General features: G+C 40.1%; 1 protein-coding gene across 1 annotated transcript; it reads left to right on the forward strand.

The window, feature by feature from the left end:
• The first annotated feature begins 1,933 nt into the window (after positions 1-1,933).
• LOC139941579 (arrestin domain-containing protein 3-like) lies at positions 1,934-24,396 on the forward strand. Its single transcript, XM_071938145.1, has 7 exons — positions 1,934-2,542; positions 15,556-15,690; positions 17,717-17,952; positions 19,115-19,297; positions 20,926-21,126; positions 21,339-21,465; positions 22,103-24,396. Exons 1-7 carry the CDS (start codon positions 2,425-2,427, stop codon positions 22,276-22,278), a joined length of 1,176 nt encoding a protein of 391 aa, XP_071794246.1. The 5' UTR covers positions 1,934-2,424; the 3' UTR covers positions 22,279-24,396.
• Positions 24,397-25,190: the final 794 nt, after the last annotated feature.

Below are 25,190 nucleotides of genomic sequence, written 5' to 3' on the forward strand. Positions count from 1 at the left end.
ATGGACTGAAGGAGGATGATTCAAAAGAGGGGACTATTATCAAAAGTAGTTTGTACACTTTCGCAGTAATTGGGGGGGGGGGGGGATGGGGGCGACGGAATCTCCTGCCGTAGCCAGAGGCTCGTGAATTACGCGAAATATCTGCTGTTGAGCCGACGTACATAATCACTTTTGACCTCGCATCATTTCATATGGCCTTCATGGTTCTGTAGATGCGCAGTTACATCTGACGTGTATGTGTACATCTTACACAAAAAATACATGTCCTTATCCTTGCGGAAAAGAACAGGGGACATGCCAGGGACCAGTTTACTCAACTCTGACCGCTTCAACGCGTTGAAGTCTTGAGTCACATGAGGGCGGTATATCACTTGAGCGGCAACGCCCAAGACCGAGGGATGAATGCACCCCACTAAATACCAAAGCAACCAAATGCTTAATATTCAAAACATACCCCAAAATATATTTTAAAGTATCTCAGCTACTCTTCACCGATCACTCACTCTACTTCACAGGCCTTAAAGGAACACGTTGCCTTGGATCGGTCGAGTTGGTCTTTGAAAAGTGTTTGTAACCGTTTTTGATAAAATGCATATGGGTAGAAAGATGTTGTAAAAGTAGAATACAATGATCCACACAAACATGACTCAAAATTGCACGGTTTTCCTTTTACCTCGTCGACTAACACGGTCGGCCATTTATGGGAGTCAAATTTTTGACTCCCATAAATGGCCGACCGTGTTAGTTCGCACGGTAAAACGAAAACCACGCAGTTTCGAGGCAAACTTGTGTGGATCATTGTATTCTACTTTTAAAACATCTTTCCAATCATATGCATTTTATTAAAAAAGCGGTTACAAACGCTTTTTATAGACCAACTCGTCCGATCCAAGGAAACGTGTTCCTTTAAGCCTAAATTGACCAAGTCTCCTAACAATTTTGAAGAACAGAATGTGGTAATAACTTGCTATACAAATACACGATCTATTAATTATTGCAGACCCCCCCCCCCAAAAAAAAGGGCTTCTTATTCTAAAGGAGTGCATATAAGTAATGCTTATTTGTCACACATTTTTGCCTATATATAGTGCACCCCGAGATTTGTTGTAATTTTGTTCCATCAGCAGCTTTCGAATGTAACCGTTACCGGACGTTTTTACCCGAAATGTAATATTCCCGAATATATTCTTATTCCTGTTAATTTGCGAATGCCGCGAAACGGAACGGTTTGTGGGAACACGCATACTTTGATAATATTGACACACAATTCAATTTAAGATGACAAATGATCAATGATTTTCAGTGCTAGATGTAGAGAGTCCAGTTTCTTGCTGTACATTGCAAATCGCCTCTGTCCTCTGTCGACCCATTTACGTAAACATAGACTTGGTTGCAAGTCTGCGATCGTATCTTTTAGTCTACCCGGTAGCTAATACATTATTGCTGAAATAGCGCCCTCCTGTTAGACTAACCTCCGTCCTGCCTACGTTCACGCGAGGGTGAGGTTTGGAGTCGATAACGTAAAATCTTGCTCTGCAACGCCACAGCCAGGCCAACCCAAAATATAAACTATGTGTAGTCTTGGTTCCTAGACCTTCGCATTGATTATTTCCCAGCCTCCCCATCACGCATGCACGGGCAGCACGCCGTATCGCCCGCTATAGCTTTGCAAAAGTATATTCTTGATTCGATTTCCAGCTTTTCCGTGAACACAGAGTCGTCAACCGAAATGAAATCAAGAACAAAAGCGCGCCCTCTACTGTGTTATCACGTTTACGTTACGAGTATGAGATAGTGACGACTCGGACCAAGACTACGCCAACGCCAGCCAGCCCAACATCCTATTGCATGTGTTGCTTTTACCATGCTTTTACTGAGAGAGAATAGCCGCATCTCTGTGGGACATTCCAAGCATAATTGACGTAGCTGTGAAGATGATGTCCGATCATCAGTCGCCGTTATTATGGAACGCATCCTTTCAGCGATTACCATATGATTATCACGTATAGAGTCAAAGCACAGCACGCGTCCCATCCCAGAGCCAGCATCAAGCTCAACAACGTGACCGGGGTTCATCTTTGATGAAACTGGTTCACCCGTGACTGAATAATAATAAGTCTATAAAGAGAAAGGAACAGCAGACAGCATGCGTCGATAATGTGTATTGTACGATTGAGAACTGCATTGCAAAACCGTTAGAAAAAACACATTATTGGTGACCGAGACCTCAACAGCATCAACACATCGCTGTTGTGTGTAAACAAACTCGTTCGCATCTGCCTCGTTAATACTACAGTTTGTTATAATATTTTTGAGTGATTGCTTGCTGTAAACACTGGTGGGACAATTGTGCACTAACTAAGCAAAACTGTGAGTGTTACTTTGCAGCTTGTACGTGATATGCTAGCTGCATAGTTTCCGGTCATGGGGAAAGTGAGTGCATTCCAGATTCAGTTCGATGGAGACAGAGAAGTGTATAATTCAGGAGATGTTATTCGCGGCCAGGTCCGTCTGGAACTACAGGAAACCAAGCAGTTCAGAGGTATGTATAAACAGTGTATTGAAACCAATTTTATGCATTTTCCACTCTGTGTAATAACAGTGTATTGAAACCCGTTTGATGCATTTTTCACTCTGTGTTAGAGCATGGAGAATATTGATGCAGAGAAACATGTGTGTACGTAACAGGGTTGTGGGTTTGAATACCCAAAGCGAACCGCTGATTTTCTAAGAACAGGTGTAGAGAAGAAACATGTGGTACAAGGTTGTGGGTTTGAATTCCCTAAGCTAACCGCTCATTTCACAATGACTATAATGTAATTTGTCGTATTAGGAACTCATAGTAACTAAACAACACATTCTAGATTTGAGCAATTTCAAAGACCGTAAAACCAACATTTGTATGAGAGCGATAAAAGATAGATAGATTGGCTGTTGCCATCTTGGAATTAAAATCCCCTCAATGGGAATTTGCTTATGTTCCCTCCTTCCTCAATGCACCTTGACGGGAATAGTATCTAAACAAAGTTGGCCTGTCGCTTCGAGGAGCATGGGGGTATTGATATCCTAGCCTGGAACATCCCACTATCTAAGAGGGGGATCAGAACCAACATTTGTGTAGGGTTTTTTTATATACAATTTTGTTTGAGATGTGAACATTATTTTTAACTCTTTTACTTCGTGCACAAAATTGCACCATCGACGTATAGCCTCATTGTTCTGGGTCTGATTTTGGTTATGAAGTTTCCAACCCCTCCCCCTGCCAATTAAACTTTTGTTACTGGGGAGACAATAAATATATATTAATTTTGGTTTGTACCCTTACACCGATGTGTGTGTTAGCACTGTATACTCAGTACATTCCTGAGTCCCACCCGAGTAACATGCCTGTGATATTTTTTTCACAGGACTCGGGACAGTACTGAGTATACAGTGCTTACACACTTCGGTGTATGGGTAAAAACCAAAATTAATATTCTTTATCCCCGATGCAAAATTAACATCTCTTATAATAAATATATAATCGGACATTTTGCATGTGTGTGTGTGTACTTCCTGAGGTAGCCTTGCTCAAGGCAGTCGAATTATTCACTCCGAAAAAAGACCGCCGCTGTATAAAAACCCACCCGTATTCACAGTGCGTAAAACCCACCCGTATTCACTGTGCGTAACATCGCACGAAACGATGCCCCCGTACTCTATCCGCATGCGGAGGCCGTCAGGCCGACAGCCTTGTAGGATCTGTGTTGAAGCCACTGACCTCATTACTATAATAAGCGAAGAGTTCCCACGGTCAGCTCATTACCATAATGCCCGCGAAAGACGAGACATGTTTACCTCACACACCACCACCACGGACGCATGATAGGGTCCAACAAAGGTCGTGATAAGGGAAGTGCGTGATTGGACGTCAAAATGAAAAATTCATTTGCCTCACATCCCGTGTTGTCTGATAGGTCTGACGAACGATGTAAATATTCATGAGCTGCATACTAGCATATCCTAGAGCCCCCCCCAATTTCGTCCACTATTGGAATTTTTTCAATACAACACATTAAAACGGGAAGATACAGACCCGACAAGGCTGTCGGCCTGACGGCCTCCGCATGCGGTTAGTGGTGTACGAGTGCGATGGCTTGTGTGAACAGTATTCGTGCGATGTGACAGTGTGTATACGGGTGGGTCATTCGGTGTGATCGCACACACCATGCACAGGGTATACGGCGGGTGGGTTTACAGCTGCGTCTTTTTGGAGCGAATAATGCGACTGCCTTGAGCAAGGCTATTCCTGAGGTTACTCCCGCATTTTAAAGGAACACGTTGCCTTGGATCGGACGAGTTGGTCTATTAAAAGCATTTGAAACCGTTTGTTATGAAATGCATATGGTTAGAAAGATGTTTTAAAAGTAGAATATAATGATCCACACAAGTATCACTCGAAATTGCACGGTTTTCCTTTTTCGTCGCGAACTATCACGGTCGGCCATTCATGGGAGTCAAAATTTTGACTCCCATAAATGGCCGACCGTGTTAGTCGACAGGGTAAAAAGAAAATCACGCAATTTCGAGGCATATTTGTGTAGAGCATTGTATTCTACTTAAACAATATCTTTCCAACCATATACATTTTACAACAAACGGTTACAGAACGCTTTTCAAAGACCAACTCGACCGATCCAAGGCAAGGTGTTCCTTTAACACATCAACTGCAAAACCAACACGCGTGGGGTGCCTTTTAGTGGCAGCGAAATAAATGTATGTGTGTCAATAGAAGAACGAGATGTTGGGAAAAGCACTTGAACAGTAATGGATTCCATTTTGTTCTAGAGGACCTACTGTTGTTCTATCAGATTGAAGAACAGGTGCTGTACATGTAGCTGTTCATTTCCCCCATTTAAATCAACATATTTACCAAGCTGAGGTCACTTGAACAAATCTCCCTCTCGTTTGGTGAAATAAAAACCAGCATTCATAAAATTATAGGGAAGGTACACGTTTGGTAATTACTCAAAACAAATATTAACTTAAAAACTGACTTGGTAACGAGCATTGGAGAGCTGTTGATAATATCAAACATTGTGGGAAACGACTCCCTCTGAAGTAATGTAGTTTTTGAGAAAGAGGTAATTTCTCACCAAAATAATAAAATACTTCTAGCTAGAAGTCTTTAATTCCTATCTGAAAGCACACAAACTCGTCCAACAAGGGTGTTTTTCTTTCATCATTTTCTCGCAACTTCGATGACCGATTGAGCCCAAATTTTCACAGGCTTGTTATTTTATGCATATGATGGGATACACCAAGTGAGAAGACTGGTCTTTGGCAATTACCAAACGTGTACCTTCCCTTTAATGTTATTCCAAACATGTTGGCATGGCGAAAATGGCGGCTAGCTTGATCGGAGTATGTTTTGATGTTTAGAAGCAGTACCATCTGTTCGAATCCGTCCGAGCTCCGTTATATAAAACACTGCTCATGTGCATGTACTTTTTTAATGGCCTACGTCACTACACGATGTCTCTTATATTATAAACAAAATATTTGTGAAAAATATCTACACGGTTTGCTATCAGCCAACGGTTGTTTTAATTTAACAGTGCAAGGACACCAGCTTGTATTGCATAGATGGAATCCCTACTACTGGATGTATCGAGCAATTAAAATAAATGGCCATAAAAAAAACCTCGCTTGAACTTAATAGTTCTCTAGCGTGTAATATTACCCGTATTGACCTGTGTTTTCTAAGGGTATATTTTTTCTTATTAGAAGGACACGTTGTATCTACTACCCACGTTCGACGTTAGTATCACTTATAAACATGGCGGGGTCTAAGGTTTTCTAACCCTAAAATCCACGTAAACCATTTAGTTGTAGCCCTTTTTTTTGCAGGGGTTTAAAAATCAATAAATCTTCAATTGACTTATTCCTCTTTCGTAATTGTAAGATGGTGCATAAAAAATGCAGCTGTTAACTTCCTTTTTAAAGCCTCCTTCAAAAGATCCATCATCCCTATCCAGGGGCGGATTCAAGATTTTCCAAACGGGTGGGGGTGATTTATACGTGGCGACTCTGTAAGGGGTGACTCTGTAAGGGGGCGACTTTGTAAGGGGGCGGCTTTGTAAGGGGTGACTTTGTCAGGGGGCGACTTTGTAAGGGGTGACTTTGTCAGGGGGCGACTTGGTAAGGGGGCGACTTTGTCAGGGGCGACTTTGTAAGGGGTGACTTTGTCAGGGGGCGACTTGGTAAGGGGGCGACTTTGTCAGGGGCGACTTTGTAAGGGGTGACTTTGTCAGGGGGCGACTTGGTAAGGGGGCGACTTTGTCAGGGGCGACTTTGTAAGGGGTGACTTTGTCAGGGGGCGACTTGGTAAGGGGGCGACTTTGTCAGGGGCGACTTTGTTAGGGTTGACTTTGTCAGGGGGTGACTTTGTAAAGGGTGACTTTGTAAAGGGGTGACTCTGTAGGGGGGTGACTTTGTAAGGGGGTGACTTTGTTAGGGGTGACTTGGTAAGGGGGTGACTTGGTAAGGGGTGACTTATAAGGGGGTGACTTTGTCAAGGGGGCGACTTTAGGGTTGACTTTGTCAGGGGGTGACTTTGTAAGGGGTGACTCTGTAGGGGGTTGACTTTGTCAGGGGGTGACTTTGTAAGGGGTGACTCTGTAGGGGGTGACTTTGTAAGGGGGTGACTTTGTTAGGGGTGACTTGGTAAGGGGGTGACTTGGTAAGGGGTGACTTATAAGGGGGTGACTTTGTCAAGGGGGCGACTTTAGGGTTGACTTTGTCAGGGGGTGACTTTGTAAGGGGTGACTCTGTAGGGGGTTGACTTTGTCAGGGGGTGACTTTGTAAGGGGTGACTCTGTAGGGGGTTGACTTTGTCAGGGGGTGACTTTGTAAGGGGTGACTCTGTAGGGGGTGACTTTGTAAGGGGTGACTTTGTTAGGGATGACTTTGTATGAGGGGGTGACTTATAAGGGGTGACTTACAATTTTGGGATGATCATGATGTACTTCAGTCAATTGAAAGAGAGCTAAGTTACATCTGACCCTGTGGGCGACTTTGTTAGGATGCGACTTTGCTAAGGGGCCAATTATAAAATTAACCTCCATACTGTCTCTGTTAATCCGTTGTCTTGTCTGATGTTTGTCCGTTTTTTCTTGTCTCTCTGTCCGTCCACATGATGATTACTACAAGCCTCGGCTCATCAAATCAGCCTCCATAATGTTCAAATTTCTTTGCTTTTTCAAGCCTGTAGTACTCAGTCTTTTATGTTCAGGATTACCTCGTACTATACCACTTTGTTTGTGACTGTGGAAATAAATGTAAATTGAATTGGAAAAACCGTGACTTGTTGAAGTGCTGATCACACTAGTCTCGGCTTCCAAATCAGCATCCATTACTGTTTCCTGTCTTTGCCCTTTCAAGCCTATAATAACTCAGTCTTTATTCCATGCATTATCAAGTATTGTACTTCTTTGTATGTAGTGTGACTGTATGGAAATATAAAATGTCAATTGAATCGAAAAGCCTGACAGCGAGAGGGCACTAGGGGCACCAAGGGAATCAACGCAATGCAACCCCGGTGGCGTGAAGTATCGCACCTGTACCGGATAATAGTTGACGACGCTGTTTGTCGCTGTCATGAACTTGGTAATGGCAGGACTACAAATCGTCCCGTGTGGAGGGGGGGGGGGGGGCTGACATAGTTATTGTATAATGAAAAGATAAACCCCTCGTGCCTAAAATAAGTTAGGTTTACAAACATATACAATGCACCCCCTTAAAATATGCCGGTATTAATCAATCTTCTAATGATTGATTAATCAATTTCTGTAAAGCGTAGTGACCTATAAGAGGTCATATTCATTGATATCCTAAACTGGGTCATTCCTACATTCAAAGGAGGGGGGGGGGCTCAGGTTCACGAGTTTCTTTTGAGGGGCAGAAACAAAATTGCACTGTTACTTAGCACATAAACTTCCCATGTCGAAAACAGAAAATCTTATCATTTGACCGGAAACGTGGGCAGTGACATTTCCATGAATGTAATTTTTGAAATCAAACAGAACAACAATGTTCTGCACTGTCCATTTTAAAGGGCTTTGTCGCCAAGATCGAAGCAGGCCAATGGCTGTACAAGGAATTATGTAAATGACGTCACACTCTCAAAAAGCGTCATCTATCAGGCCTGAAAATATGCATTTCACTGGACTACTACACTATTTCGCAAACAATGCGCGTCTATCATAATTTTGAGAGTCAAATCTTCTTTATGGGCATAATGTTTTTGTACGACTTTGACTCCCGAAATGGAGGACCTTATAGGCGTTATCCACAGATTTGAGAGGGAGGGGACGCGGGTGCACTGGGGAAAGGTTCATAATTTCATGTACAAGCCACAGGCATGCTTTGATTATGACAACATAGCCCCTTTAATCTACTGCGGTATAAGCACCCCTTTAATGCAGGCTTGATTGACATTTTCATATTTCCATAGAAAGACAAAGCGATATTAAGTTTGATCGCGTTAATTTGTTTTGACAAAATGCATTCATCCCTCGAGGGGATGAGTACGAGGTAGATTTGAGTTAATCCAAACAGGAATGTTAAGAATTGACCTGGGGACGTTTCTCATTTCTGTGTAATATCTTGAGCAAGTGATACTGCGTCTCGTATTGACATATCAATTTCACAAAGAAGCAGTTTGCAAAATACAGCAATGTTTTGTCTACATTCTCTCGATTCAAACACGGTATGCATCAGAAAAAAATTGGAGTGATATTTCTAATCTTGATTCAAAGTAAAGATAGCGAGGAGAGCTCTCGACTCTTCACCCCTTAATAAGTCGCGTGTTGTTTGTTTCACCGTATATCTACTTCCCTTTAGTTCGCCAGCATCATTGAGCTCTGGAAGGCACAATGTTAACGTTTGCCGCCATTTTGTTTTCATGTGTATTTAGCAATAGGCTTACACCTGCCCCCTTGTGGGGTATGTTACACAATGGAACAAGACTCCAACACGTGTTTGAACCTGAGGCATTGTATACATTATCCAAGGCAATGAATATAGCCGTGATACCTGCATTTTACTTACAAGGCCGCAAACAATAATATAAATGTAAATTTAAAGAAGATCGCATGCCCAAATATAGTTTTTATTTGCCAAACGGCTTCCTGTCTTTGAACTAAGATAAAGTACACGTGCCTTTTCACATAGAGTTTTAAAAGTTTAACCATTTTGTTTGGTGTTATGAGTTTAACACAAACCGTTATAAAGATTTGAAATATTTGCCATATACACGTGCTACCAGTACAGTGTTATCAGTACATGGCGGTGTTGGGTGTTTGTTTGTATGTTTGTTTATGATTTGTTTGTTTGTTTTTTGCAGGTCTTCGGTGTTTATTTACTTGTTTGTTTGTCTATTTGTTTGTTTTTATGTTTTTTCTAGAGTGTAGGAGCGTTCTTTAAAACAAATATGTGGTAATGTTCGATAGTCTTACTTTGTATAAGTGACAGTGTCTTGTCAAATCGGGTTTGTTTTGTGACTGTGTTTAACAACATACGCGTCCGTACACCCATAATCTGAGCGATTCATTTTTTTGGATTCAATCCCACGAATATGCATCTGGCCTTGGAGCAGTCATGTTTCATGCTGTAGTTTTGTACAAACCGCGATACTCATCACAACCCTTTCGCTCAATCTTCATTAAGTGCTCCGATGATGCGTTTCGATCGTCAAACCCCAAAGTCCATTACCTCAGTCTTAAGACGCTTAACGGTGCACACTGTAGCTCAGGAAATCCTACTTAAGTAAAATCGAAACCTTCACGGGAGTATTTGGAAAGCATTTAGAGCGATTATCAAATTTAGAATTCCCACAGATAAAAGGTAAGTTCAAATGGACTCCACAGTCATTAGAGGCCAATGGAGGGCACAGATATAAAACCACGGTTTAAATCAACTGACCTTTATCATGGCGAACCCTGTTTTGTCCTACCCGCTCAAATCACTGTAGATACCAAGGCTGCGAGGGGAAAAAATAGTCGGGTATCCTTTTGGTGAGATGATAATCGGTACCCCATTATTGTGATTGGAGCACAGGGATGCAATTCTATAAATTGGATTTGTGAAAATAAACACCTTTTCTGAAGCTTCCACCCTATCATGCATCAGTGAAAAAGACAAAAATACACAAAACATTGCCTACCAATTTAATGTCTGCGAAAAGACAAAACTAGTCTGAATGGTTACCATAATTTATGATTAGTGTGCGCTTGAGTCTGTAAATTCCGATTCAAGTGTTCCAAACATTATCATGCTTTCAATTCAACTCAATTCAATTGCCATTTATTTCCATACTTCCATGAAAAGTATCGACAAGTACATGGAATAAAGCAACAACAAAAACAGGATAAATGTAAAAATTTAGTATGTTTTGCTGAGCAGAAGCTTGTAAAAAAACATCCAGACAGACAAACAAAGAAACAAAACAAACGGACAGACATGCAAACAAAAGGACAGACAGACTATATGACAGCTATACTCTGGCACAAGATCAGAGGAAATACAACGCGTTCATTGACGAAAAGATATCAGATCAATGCAAGGCGAAGCAATACAAAATAAATATGCTGACCAAGACGTAGGTCTGACCCCCCGAGAACCAAACCAAGGCCAATTCTACCCGGGGATTAATGGACCGTTCCGGCTTTCCACTAAGCTCCGCCCACCGCGCACGTGAGCAAGACACGTGTACGAGTACTCCCAATGACATTCTGCACGATTCTGCCGCGCGTGCCAATATACGCGCACGCATGACCGAGTTTGTCCCACCACAATCATTGCCGTGATTGGTCAAATGGGTGAACGCGCACAGTTTGATTGACAGGCCGGATCGGTCCATTGAAAGTAGACTGTGTGAACTCATCCCGTAGGCGTTTGATGAGTCTTCCTCATTTTGCCATTAGGCAACACGGAGATTAGTTAAAATACCAAAGGTCGTCCCTGGCAGAATGGCTTGGTATATAGCTTGACCTGAATAACGTTTAGTAATTATCATGAAGAGAGTGCAGCAAATTAAGTATTTAGGAAAGAGGGATCTGACATAAATGAACATGTTAGATGAAAAAAATATTTCAACTTGCTATATTTTACTAATCAAATTTAACGGGGTAAACAATGTTTATCTTCCAGCTCTCGATAAAATCACATCCACCAAATCTTTTAAAAATAACGCCATCCAAATATTCGATCCCCGTTCATAGTGAAAACTATACGAAAACGGTCAATGTTTGACAGGGTTTTTAATGTTCACCTCAGGGTGGGGGGCACTTAAAATACAATGTTTCAGACAAAAATGTATTTCTTAGGGGCCAGTGTTCATATTTCATTATGAGTCACATTTCACAATACTAAATAAAAGATACAAACAGAACTGGATGTCGCATGTTCACATCTCGTTCTTAGTCATTTTTTCTTTGTTGCCCAACCCATATTATTTAGATTTAACAAGTTAGTTTCCCCTGTAATTTATTACTTTTACTTCAGTAAGAAATGTTAACCGTTATAAGATTTAAAAAAAAAAGATATTAAAACGGCAGAACAGACTGGTGCGTCTATACTTTCAGGTTAGGGTTAATTTATGCCGTATTTACTCAAAGCTGACCATTCTTCCAGACGTGATGACAGCCTTTAATGCAAGACGTTTGATCATCAAATTAAAGGCTGGAGAGAAATGGCAAACTGCTCGGGGATTCATTCCCCATGAAATATAACGGTAGAATTAACAATTGTTATTACACTCATTAAATGCCATGTATACCATCTTAGTTCTTGTAAATTGTGCAATTAACGCAGTGAGTCATAGCGCAATTATAACAATTATTTACACTCATGTAAATTTACTTAACTCTTGTAGGCTACAATGCGCAATTAGCGCAATAATACGCAATTAGCGCAATGAGCCATAGCGCAATTATAAGATTGAGGTCACACTTTACAAAATAATTGCTAAACCATATTGTGGATGTTATGGTGGGTTATTGACATCAAACGATTGCGGGAAAATGACACGTCTTTAATCTAAAACACTACTTTAAAGGTATTATTCAGGATTGGTCGAGCCGGCAAAATAGTCGCTGACACTGTAATACAGTGTACATGTTGTGTGTGATCAACCTTAAAGGAACACGTTGCCTTGGATCAGACGAGTTGGTCTATAAAAAGCGTTTGTAACCGTTTGTTATAAAATGCATATGGTTATAAAGATATTTTAAAAGTAGAATACAATGATCTACACAAATATGCCTCGAAATTGCCTGGTTTTGTTTTTACCTCGTCGACTAACACGGTCGGCCATTTATGGGAGTCAAAATGTTGACTCCCATAAATGGCCGACCGTGATAGTTCGCGACGTAAAAGGTAAACCGTGCAATTTTGAGTGGTATTTGTGTGGATCATTATATTCTACTTTTAAAACATCTTTCTAACCATATGCATTTTATAACAAACGGTTTCAGACGCTTTTAATAGACCAACTCGTCCGATCCAAGGCAACGTGTTCCTTTAAGTCATGAAATAACAAACCGGTAGCAATTATATTTCCATGAAATAATATTGTGAGTCGCGAGAAAGTAGTGCAAAAATAAACATTTTTCAGCATGTAAAACTAGCCGAAATCAGCTGTTGCGGTTTCAGTTTTCGTTCTTCAGATACATTTTTCTTGAATATGACTTCATTTCAGAGGGAAATATTTCACAAACAAAACGGTTCCAGTCTGAATTTCATAATAAATAAGCATTCAGACTGCAACTATTAAAACAGTTATGTTTTCAAATTCAATTTTTTGGGGGTGTTACTATTTCGAGTAAGATTTTTCTCAAATTGCATACTTTCAATAGCTGCTTTACTACCTTCCAAGAAAGGATGTACAAATGTATTGCCGTAAATGTTAAGAGTATAAATATATCAAACGTATACGTTCCCTTTGAGAAACTATCTAACGTTGATGAGTTATTGATATCTCCTAAAAGCCACCGCAATTGACCAACATGATTACTGTATCAGGTTCAGTCTCTTTACCTTGTACCGATAATAGTCACACCAGGTTTCCTGAAGAAGAGCCTCCGGCTATGAACCATGCTTTTTGATGAAATAATTTGTTCTCTAATAAAATAATATGATATACCTGAACTAACAGTGACCTGTGGTTAACTGATAGAGTACAGTATTATTGATGGATACAAAACCCTGGGAATCATTATGTGCTAAAAGTAACGACTTGTACAAAGACTACATCGTGATTGTATTAGTTACTCGTGCCACATGTTCCATGTTTGAACATAATTCCAAGATTGTAGATTCAGGATTCAGAATACAACATCGTATTTCTGTCTATACGATGTTATTTTCTCACCATGATTCTTAGATATATGTTTAGCCCATTATTAAAACAGATCTAAAAAGATAAATAGACGAACAATAAATTTATTTCACACTGACAACATTCCATGTTAACATTTTACATCAATTCATGGACAATAATAAAGCAAATATATTCAAAAGTTCATGTAGAAAAATTAGTGAAGTAAAAAGGTTTGTTCCTATTGATCAGACAAAAACAAAGAAAGATATAGAAAAAGCACTGTTTGACAGTCGAGTACCAATTAATATTATATGTATTTTAGAAAGAATTTGCTAAAAGCTCTTTTGTAGTTTTTTTAAAAGAAAAACAAAAATCTTTTTTGTTTCCAGTTTGCCACAAATTTACATTAAAGGAACACGTTGCCTTGGATCGGTCGAGTTGGTCTTTGAAAAGAGTTTGAAACCGTTTTTTATAAAATGCATATGGGTAGAAAGATGTAAAAGTAGAATACAATGATCCACACAAACATGCCTCGAAATTGCACGGTTTTCCTTTTACCTCGTCGACTAACACGGTCGGCCATTTATGCGAGTCAAATTTTTTACGATAATAAAATAAATGGCCGACCGTGTTAGTTCGCACAGTAAAAGGAACATCTTTCCAACCATATGCATTTTATAAAAAACGGTTACAAACGCTTTTTATAGACCAACTCGTCCGATCCAAGGCAAACGTGTTCCTTAAAGACTAATCAATTACGCTATGCCCCGTTGAGTGAGGCTGGTTCTATAAAGTGATGTTCAACAGTAAATTCACATAAAAGTCACCTTTATAATGATCTGCCAGTACCGAGAATGTATAGTGACGATGTCAAGGTATCACTATTTATTTAAACGTTGTCATAAAAACGGCTTTTCTTTTGACGGTACCTTTTCATAATAGTCTATAGCATCCCGATACAACCTAACCATCGAGTCAAACCAAAGACAGAAGACCCTTTCCTTTTTGTATAATGATTTACCGCGATAAACCTACAGTGACTATAATTATCGTCTGCACAGCATGGCAAAACTTGCCCTACATACAGATTTTAAATTTAAACTGCATCTGCTCCTAGGCTTCCAATTCATAATCATTTTATCCATAGAGAAAGTACGATGGCAAATGAAGCCCAGCGGGATATGCATTGAGAATGTATTATAGTGTAAAGGCAACTAATGTGTAGCATTAGCTCCTGTTATTCTATTTTTGAAGGCACATCCGCGCGAGGTGCAGTAGAACTGTGTCACTTTATTATCAGGGATAACAAACTTGTCATTGAATCCTGGGGTCTTGATGCTGAAAAGTTACAGTCAATGGATCGAGTGCAAGGTTTGATTTGATGGGGAGAAAAAGAGGGCAAGTCATTTGGCGAAGCTCATGGGGCGAGGGGAGGAGGGGGGGTTGCTGCGGATGGAAGGGGCGCGGCAAGGCAGGAGAGAGAACCGGGGGACTAGGAGGCGAGTGAGAATGCAGGGAGTTCAGTTGGTCTCATTCTTCCTCGATCTCCAGAAATAAATAATATTAATGTGAATGCCATTGCTGGAGGTGGCGGTTTTTTTCCCAAAACGACATTGCAATGAGTGAAATGGTGAAAGAGCAGGCCAATTTCGTTATGACGTAACCTGACGGAAAGAGCCAATCACAGCACCAGGGGAAAAAATATTGCAATGTCGTTTTGGGGAAACAAAAATTCGCGGCCGGGGGAGGAGGGAGGGTGAGGGGAGTTGGTCACATTCTCCCCCATTCCTGGCTGGAATTACAGAAATAAATATGCACATTTTAGTCCCTTTTTGTCTGGGTCAAAAAGTATACAGTGTAGCTAGACCAATGATTTAGATAATCTTCTGTCCTGTCATTAGGGGATTTATCTCTGTTTTAATAAAGCTCACACGACTGACCTCTATCCATGTGTATTTGTATTATGTGCGCTATGATCTTGATAGCATGCACCTTACATTTGAATGTGAGACATTGGAACGCTAGGTGGCAGCAGACTTGGAAAGTCCCACATTGTTATGTTATATTTCGCCTGAACATCTGACGTCACACTTCGATGATCCTTGCGGATAAAGACACGGGACCAGTCTATGTTATGTTTTATGTTACAGATGCGGCCGTGATAATAAACTTTATCTGTTCTACTCTTATTATAGGAATCTACATGCACTGGAAGGGCAGGGCTGTTGTGACGTGGACTGAGATAGAGTCACGTGGTAAATCTAAAGTGACGGTGCTGTACGTAGCCGGCGAGGACTATTTCGACCATTACATCACCATCTGGGGCAAAGGTACAATTCAACAGCCTATATCTCTCAACCAGTTTATTTGATGCAAATTTTAAAAAATGGCTTTCAAACAGTTACATATAACACTACTCCATCTGAAATTCAAACTCTAATTTCGAACAATGTCTTACGATCAACAAGAAAAATGCGAATGACATTTTTTTCGTGGAGATTGTCTGGAACCGGGTAAATTGTCTCATGTGGCATGGTCCTATTAACGATACGAACGTGATTTACCATAGAAGACTCTCAGCGTCTGCTCTAGATTTTTCCCCTCGGGTTGACGGTATCCTTAAAATATGTCTTCGTATTATCTCAGATAACTTATCTTACGATAACGATATCGTAAAAGCCTCGCGCAATTTTTCTTTGGGAAGACGAGCTTCTTGCTGTAATCTTGAGTTATTTACTTTATGAAAACGCCCATCCGGCTTTCAGAATGTCAGTAATCTTATTTGTGTTTTCTTCTTCCGGGAATACTACATTTGGACTTTGTTTATGTCTTTATGGTAATGGAACCGAGTGATATCTAAAAGTGATCAAAGCATTTTAACCGGTACACCTGAAGACACACGTAGACGCCGAAAACCTCAAATGGGTAAAACGCGCGAAATTGGGCGTAGGCACTGAACATTCAAATTATACAATATGTTCGAATGGGTATAGTTCTGAGCACACGAATATAACCCTCCTTTAACTGCAACCAATCTGCCTGCATGACCGCTCTAATTGTGCTCAATCTCCGCTCGGTCTGAAACCGTGACAAAGGTCAGCGGGGAGCCATAATTACTGCGCGATGGTCTGAGTCGTTCAGCTGTGTGGCTAAAAAGGGTATAGGCATACTACTTGCAAATCGCAAAGAATGGTTTGTTGTAATAAGTGGATGGTTTTGTTGCTATATAACTGGGTATACAATCTTGGAAATTGCACTAGATGGTTTAATTAGTGAATGAGCCCGGATGTAATTAATGAAAATGTATAATTCAAGGTCAGATTTACACGCTTAGAGAATCTTTATATTATTTTGGCGCCATGAAATTATTACAATATGGAATCGTCTGGTGCTGTTTATGCACGAAGTGCCTGCCTGGAATATCAAATCATAATTCTGATGTCAGTCTGTTGTTTAGCCTCGGTTGAATCTCCTGCACGGTTTTCATTTTGTCCAACGACATGGATACCAAGACTAGATTGCCGGCCAATCAACTGGTTGTAAATCTACAGTTCGCTCATATAAAGAAATTGAAAAGGGAAGTAATAGACATGGTGCAAGTCTCGCGCGTATTTGAATTTATGGACCCGTTTAAAGGCAGTGAACACTATTGGTAATTACTCAAAATAATTATTAGCATGAAATCTTTATTGGTGACGAGTAATGGGGAGAGGTTGATGGTATAAAACATTGTGAGAAACGGCACCCTCTGAAGTGCCATAGTTTTTGAGAAAGAAGTAATTTTCCATCAATTTGATTTCGGGACCTCAGATTTAGAACTTGAGGTCTCGAAATCAACCATCTAAACGCACACAACTTCGTGTGACAAGGGTGTTTTTTCTTTCATTATTATCTCGCAACTTCGATGACCGATTGAGCTCAAATTTTCACAGGTTTGTTATTTTATGCATATGTTGAGATACACAAACTGTGAAGGCTAGTCTTTGACATTTACCAATAGTGTCCACTGCCTTTAAAAAAGTGCACAAGTTTGTTTTCTTTATGCGTTAAAACAACCGTGGGACCAAAGTGGTCCCTATGTTCCTTATGATTAGTTGTTTGAAATGCGAGTTTGATTCATTCTTGAGGTGACTGCTCTGTATTCCGACACCCTTATATTCCGTCACAATGTTCCGACAACCCCGTCGTAATTTAAATGCTACGGTTAGGATATTAGGGTGTAGTTATGGGAAAACACACAAGGAGTGTCGGAACATAGGAGTGTCGACTGTCTAAACATACGTGTGTCGGAACACTAAACCATTCTTGATACCGTTTATAGTGTGTCAATCACTGTACCACTTTTTCGTGTTACAGATCGGAGTGACATCGACGACACCAAGTTGGAGCTACCGGCCGGGCAGCACTCTCTCCCGTTTCAGTTCCAGCTTCCGACCAGACAGCTCCCGTGTTCATTCGAGGGAACCTTGGGCTATTCCCGCTACGTGGCAAGAGCCGTTATAGACCGTCCATGGACTTTTGATCACGTCACGAAAAGGGCTTTCACCGTTTCGGGAATACCCTACGACTTGAATAAAGTTCAAAATCCATTAGTAAGTTTCTTGTGTTTAGTATAACATTGTAGAATGATGCAGTCAAAAAACTCCCAGTTCGGATGACTCAGTTTACAGGGCAAAATTTCAATAACAAGTAGCTAAGCCCAACTAAATATGCTTACCATATTAAGGTTACAAGCCAAATTACCATGTTACATGCACCATTTCTGGTTGGTATACTGCTAATTTTTGCTAATTACAAAATTTGAATAGCAACATTTTTGCTTAAGCAGCTCTATGAAATTGGGCCTAGGGTCTCAGGCTAGCCCGGAAACCGAGTGTTAAAAATGGGGTTCTGCGTCAGTTGGACACATTTCAGGTTTTTGACATTTCGGGTCATAAGACCTGGGGTCAGGTCCATTCTGAACGATGAGTTGTTAGAGTGTATACTAATTTAGTCTTATGAGACTTTGAAAGTGTTGATAACTTCTTGGGTGAAGTGATAATTCAAACTTGCTATTTTATTCTTATCTGAAAGCACACAAATTCGTCCAACAATGGTATTTTTACTTTCATCATTTTCTCGCAACTTCGATGACCATTTGAGGCCAAATTTTCACAGGCTTGTTATTGTACGCTTACGTTGGGATACACAAAGTGAGAAGACTGGGGTGCGTTCCACTCGCGCAAACGACTCGCAACTGTTCGCGCAAACGTTTTTTTATCGTTTGAACGATTGGTGCGTATACGCGATGTCAATATGGCGGCGCCCTGAAATGAAGATGGCGCGCACCATACGTAGGTTTTTTTTTAACTTCGTTTTTGCTGCAATAGTCCTCTTTTTGACATCATTACATCAACTAATTAACTTTGTTATTCCAAATCTGCATTATCATCCACCTAAAATACAATGTAATTATGTTTGTGACAAAGAAATAATACCGTATGCTTGTCCGCCATTTTAAAAACCACTCGCCAACACCTCAGAAGTATGTTCGCCTAAAGTTGCCAACGTTCGCCAACGGTGGCGGCGAACAACTCGTTCCACTTGAAATTGTTGGCGAACGTGCGCAACTGTTGGCAACGTTTGCGCGAGTGGAACGCACCCCAGGTCTTTGACAGTTACCAAACATGTACCTTCCCTTTAACATAAATTTTAACTGAGGCTATGATGCTTAAACACGACGCTCTGGTTCTCATTTTTCTCCCATTCTCGCAGGCACCTGTATACAATGAAGACGAGAAGACTGTGTGTTGTTTGTGTTGTGCAACCGGCCCCGTCTCAGTCAGTGCCAGTACCGACAAGCGAGCATATCTACCGGGTGAGACCATCTACATCTCGGCATCTCTAGACAACAAGAGCAACCGAAGTGTACATTCACTGGAAGCAGAGCTCATTCAGGTATTACTGTCTATAGACTGGTCCCCTGTCATTATCCGTAAGACAGGCACTGGTCTTACAGGCCCAATGATTTCATTGGATAAACGTGCTGTGACGTGAGCCTTCCATGTGGTATGATTGGTCCGAGGTAATGTAGTGCCAGCTTGCACTTTTGACCGGTTGCATGCAGCGTACGTGTATGTTGTTTTATTCACCGTGTAATACAAGTATGTGCACATGATGTTCAGGCTATGACTGTCCAACTTGTCTTTAGTTTACCTAATCGTATAAACGCTCCCAGCAATCAACTATAAAAAAAATAATAAAAAACGGTCACAAATTGACTGGGATTCCGTTGTGGCAGAAGATTCTCCTCTCTTCTTCTGATAGCGCCCTGTTTTGATTCTACTCCCCCAGCCCATGATAATTGTTCATACCTGTTTTCCCTCTTGTTAGCTTCATGTTGGCTGTGCAATAATGAGAAGTTTAATCATGCTAAATAGTGTTGCTTTGCATTCCCCTTTAAACAACTAATTGGCAAATCACTTTACCCTGTTAGTTGATCCTATAACCTTGATATAAAGTGTTTGCACCTAATCAGCTCCGGAATATACAATTACTGTATGACTATATGGAGCTCCCCTCTTCTCCCACGTTGTGCTGTTGAGCCAGTTAACATTAAATTGGCTTCGGTCGACCTTGCGTCAACAAAAAACAGTTAAGTCGGCGACTGACTTTTCATGATCACACTGCGCCTGAGATAAGACCATGGGTAACATTTCAGTCGCAATTATTTACGACCTGGGCGTAACTGCGATGATTTGAAGACAATCTTAAACAGTCGCCGCTCGAAAGAAATTAACAGTCGCAAAGTACAACAATTTCAACTTGTACGACGTGATCCCGACGTTTGGGAACCAATCGACGGCGCACGATTTCTCAGTCGTGACCTGGGCATATTTTGTCTGTGCGTTTCTGACGGTTTGTTGCGGGCGCAAGAAAATCAGTTAACTTATAATAATATTGCTCATCATTTCCATTGACTATATTGCTTTTTTATGACTTCTGTTTAGCTGTCGAATAAATACCACTTTATTGATTGCTTTTAACTATTGTGTTTTTTTTCTTCCCAACTTTGGTTTGACAATATTGATTACTTATATTGAGAAATAATGAACACATTGTTTGCATTAGTTTAGCTTACTATTATCCTTTACTCACTGTTTATAGTCAGTAATTAGGCCTAATAATTATACAAGGCAGGATGGTGTATATCGCCTGGGTACCGCACGATCTCTCGTATAATTATACATAATATTTAATAGTATAGCAATTATGATAAATATGTATGGCCATTCCGTAGCCTATTTGTCTGCCACATTCTATTGATAGAAACTATTGATAATTATTTGTTTGACTATTGTTCTTTTCTCTCAAAACTTCTGTTCAACAGTCAATCATCCATATATAAGACTGTATTGATAACCAACTGCATTATATTATAATTGTTCTCTCCACAACTTGTACGATTTTATTGATAACCAATTGCATTATGTATTGTTCTTTTTTTACAACTTTTGTAACAATCGACTAACAGAGCTAACCCATTGGTCATCATAAGTTTGCGTTCTCTTCTCACTCTTTAATAGTCGGTTAACTATTATGCAAGGCGGGATGGTGTAGGGTCGCCTGGGTACCGTACGACATCTCACGTGGTAACCAGTGTCGTCACAGAAGCCTGTGGTTCTTATGGCACAGCTCACTGGGACAGAAAACCAATGGTCATCCCACCGCTGCCACCATGCAATCTACAAGGATGTAACTTCATTGACATACGATATTACGTTAAGGTGATCACCAAAATATTTAGATTATCGCCACATCCCATGCTGTTCAAATATTTTTCAATTATCTTTAAACCATGTACTTTTGTTGTTAGGAAAACAATGAATTTAAGAAGTAAAGTTTAGCCCATAAATATTTTACGCGTTGAGTGTCACCATACATGTTTTGAAGTGTTCAACACTGTCTAATATTTAATGGGTATTTTTTCTCGTAAAAGTTTACTGCCGATGTAGCAAGTACACCTTTTGACGTGGATATTATGTTGGAGATCATCATAGGCACTATTCCACTGAAGGGCCATTGCTACGACAGTCTGTCGTCTGACCAGCCCGGCTCCTCTGGAGGTTTGTCATTATTTTGTCTTAATACAATATTCTACAATAATTATGATATCACAAGCTCAAACAGCGCCCTCATTGAGGTTCAAAGGAAACAAAATTGTCTTTGGCCGAGAGTTGTGCGTTGTGCATTTTCAACTTTGTGTAATGGATAATGGGTTTTGAAACGGAACAATCATTCCTCGTGACATTGTTGAGAATAAATCGAAATGAGGAACCGAGTGTGTCGTGAAGGGAAGAGTGAACACATACATGTAGACAGCCCTGTGCATGCAAATAATGGGATGAGATAAAGTCTGACAGCCAGAAACGTTTTTATAATATTTGATATAATATGCATAATATAGAAAGTTTTAAGTTTAAAAGAGACAGTTTACTCGAACATGGAACTTTTTCAGAGAAAACAATTTCCCAGGACATGTCCCCTATGGGAAATTAAACATGGGCTGGAGGAGGATGACTCAAAAGAGGGCGCTGTAAGAAAAAAGTTTGTACACAGTTCGCCGTAGTGGGGTGGGGGGGGGGCGACAGAATATCCGGAGGACAGAATCTTCTGTCACAATATGGACCAGTCATTTACAGAAACTTTCACTTTTTTGTTCAAAATAATGTACCTTTGTCGTCTAATCTCATTTTGAAACAGCGCCCCCACCGTCGTACGAGGCAGCGTTCGGTATCCAAAAAGAGATCCGAGACGAACACGATAATGAATACGTCTTCGGCAAGTTGGTCTTCACGCCATTCTACACCTTCTACCGATCAACGTCTACCGTACAAACACACCGCCAGTCGGCTATAGAAAAGTCAACAACCGTCTAATTAAGTACGCAAGCCTTACTGCCAAACATTAAAGGCACTGGGGTCCAGAAAGATAGTCCTAACTTTTGGACTAGTCCTAGGACTCGTTAGGAGTTATTAAAAAACTTAATACTCGTCCTAAATCAGGATGAGTATTAATTCGTCCTATAGACGATGCGACCTCTGACGTCACACGAAAACCATAACATGATTCGCGCGCATACCGCCGGGCAAAACCTTTGTGTTTTGGCAGCGAGCTAGAAAGTGTATGCAGTCTTACCATGACTACGTGTCTGTTTGCCTGGCGAAACATGACGTATACAGTGTTTTTTTTTCAACAGAGGGCGGTTTGAATGTAAACATAGATTACATCGTTTATAGGCACAACTCGAGATAGGACTAGTCTTAACTCCTTGTGAAATCCGTCCTGGAAACGTTCGGTAATTACTCATAGTAACGAGCAATGGAGAGCTGTTGATAGTATAAAACATTGTGAAAAACGGCTCCCTCTGGAGAGACGTAGATTTGAGAGACAGGTAATTTCTCACTCAAATGTTTGAAACTGGGAAAGACTTCAGACCTGAAGCCTTTCTCTGGCTTCTGAAAGCACACAAACTTGTGGAACAAGGGTGTACTTCTTTCATCTTCTTCTTGCAAGTTCAATGACCAATTGAGTCACTAGTTTCACAGGTTAGTTATTTTATGCATGTTGGGATACATCAATTATGATCTGGTGTTTGACAAATACCAAGTACAACAATACTCCTCTGGAGGGATGTACAGATTGGAATATAGATAGATACCAAACCTGTCATTTGGCTTTAAGAAAGTGAATTCATTGTTTAGAATACTCCTTTAAGGCCGTGTCCAAAATAGCAACTGGCTATGGCTGTTGCTATGGATGTGGCTCCGGGCTTCCTACATGCGTCAAAGCATGCCAACAATGGCGATCAAGCCACATCCGGAGCAATAGCCGCTAATTCGAACACGGTGTTTTAGTCCATTGGTAAACACCCGCTCTGATATTTTTTCCCGCCATAAAGTATATGTACTTTTTACCTTGATATATTATAATAGTTACATATTTATTGGAAAGGTGTATTATTTATTTGTTTATTTATCTTTCTGACTATTGATAACAAAAGGTTTGTATATAGAGAGTCCCATTTTATCCAAGCTTTGAGAATTTTCATTAAAATACCCTTTTTGGTGAGTTTATTTCGAACAGTTTTCTGCTATAATAGTAAGACATATTAATCACCAGTATAGCGTTTTCATAAAGTAGGCCCCACCGAATGTTGGTCATGAAAAACATATGGGGCTATATTTATTAAAGATAGCAAGCAAGGCCATTGAACTCGTGGAAATGATTCTCCGTGATGTTGATGCTGATGATACTTTTACCAGATTTTTAAAAACAAATTTGAATTTTAAACGTTAGTCTTTCTTTCAGTTAGGAGGTTAATCATATTTATTGAAATTAAATAGTTTTATTCAAAACTTGACTTGGTTAGTGTATCAACCCACTATTTAATGACCAGTTGTGTCGATGATGTTTTAAAGGCAGTGGACACTCTTGGTAATTACTCAAAATATTATCATTATACAACCTTTCTTGATTACAAGTAATGGGGAGAGGTTGATAATATAAACATTGTGAGAAACAGCTCCCTCTGAAGTGACGTAGTTTTCGAGAAAGAAGTAATTTTCTGCGAATTTGATTTCGAGACCTCAAGTTTAGAATTTGAGGTCTCGAAATCAAGCATCAGAAACCACACAAATTCGTGTGACAATGGTGTTTTTTCTTTCATTATTATCTCGCAACTTCGACGACCGATTGAGCTCAAATTTTCACAGGTTTGTTATTTTATGCAAATGTTGAGATACACCAACTGTGAAGACTAGTCTTCGACATGTACCAAAAGTGTCCACTGCCTTTAACCAAAATACTGATTAAAAATCAGACAATCAAATAGTTTTTATATAGTGGAGCTTGTTTTGAGTTTTTAACAGCTTGAATTTCATTTCAAGAGAAATAAAAATGTAACTATTGAGATGATTATTTAAGTTTTCATGGTTGCAATGCTGACCAATTTGTGGTTGTTTTATTTGTACATGACCTAAAACTTCCATTCTCATAATATAATAAACTTTTCAGATTTAGCAATAAAAGTTATATCTTTAGCAATGAGTTTCGTTTCTCAAAGAGTGACATTAATTCACACTGTCTCATTGCTGCAGTAGTTTTTACGGTCTCGAGCAGAAAATATTGCTTAAAACGTGATTGCTAAGCAAAAATATGCAGAATACCAGTTACGTATTGTACTTGTGACATGGTATTTTTGTTGGTAACCTTATATGCCGGTACACCTAATATTTTTCCCTGCTTAACTACTCGGTGTGTTTTTCTCAGGGCCCTGACTTTGAACTCATCCAATGTGAGACGTATGTCCCTGGGAAAGCTTTCACGCTGGAGATTCTGTCCTCTATAATTTTGGGGAAATTAACGGAGTGGGCTAAGGAGGATATCTCAAAAGAGGGCGCTACCAGAAGAAGTCTGTACACGGTTCGCCGTATTTGGGATACAAAACCTCCTGCCGATAGTTCAAACCCCAAATCATAGTGCTGCTCTTATTCGGCTTAACACTACTCGCATATGCCTAAGCAGAGAATGGAGGCATAAAGTAAAATGCAAACCTATCAAGTGTTTCTGAGGCTCCTCAAGTCGTGGTGAGAATAATGAAGGGCTTATCATAATTATATTCATTATCATTCTACATAATCATAAAAATGTTAAATCATTCTACAAAACCACTGTCACTTTGTGTAAATAAATTTCAATGTACTTGGTTGTTTCGACACTCCCTTCGAGCGAACAATATATTCAAAAGCTTCACTTGGTTTTGAATTCGGGCGTTTATTATTAACTTATT

This window comes from Asterias amurensis, chromosome 9 (assembly GCF_032118995.1).
Source record: "Asterias amurensis chromosome 9, ASM3211899v1".
Classification (NCBI taxonomy): domain Eukaryota; kingdom Metazoa; phylum Echinodermata; class Asteroidea; order Forcipulatida; family Asteriidae; genus Asterias; species Asterias amurensis.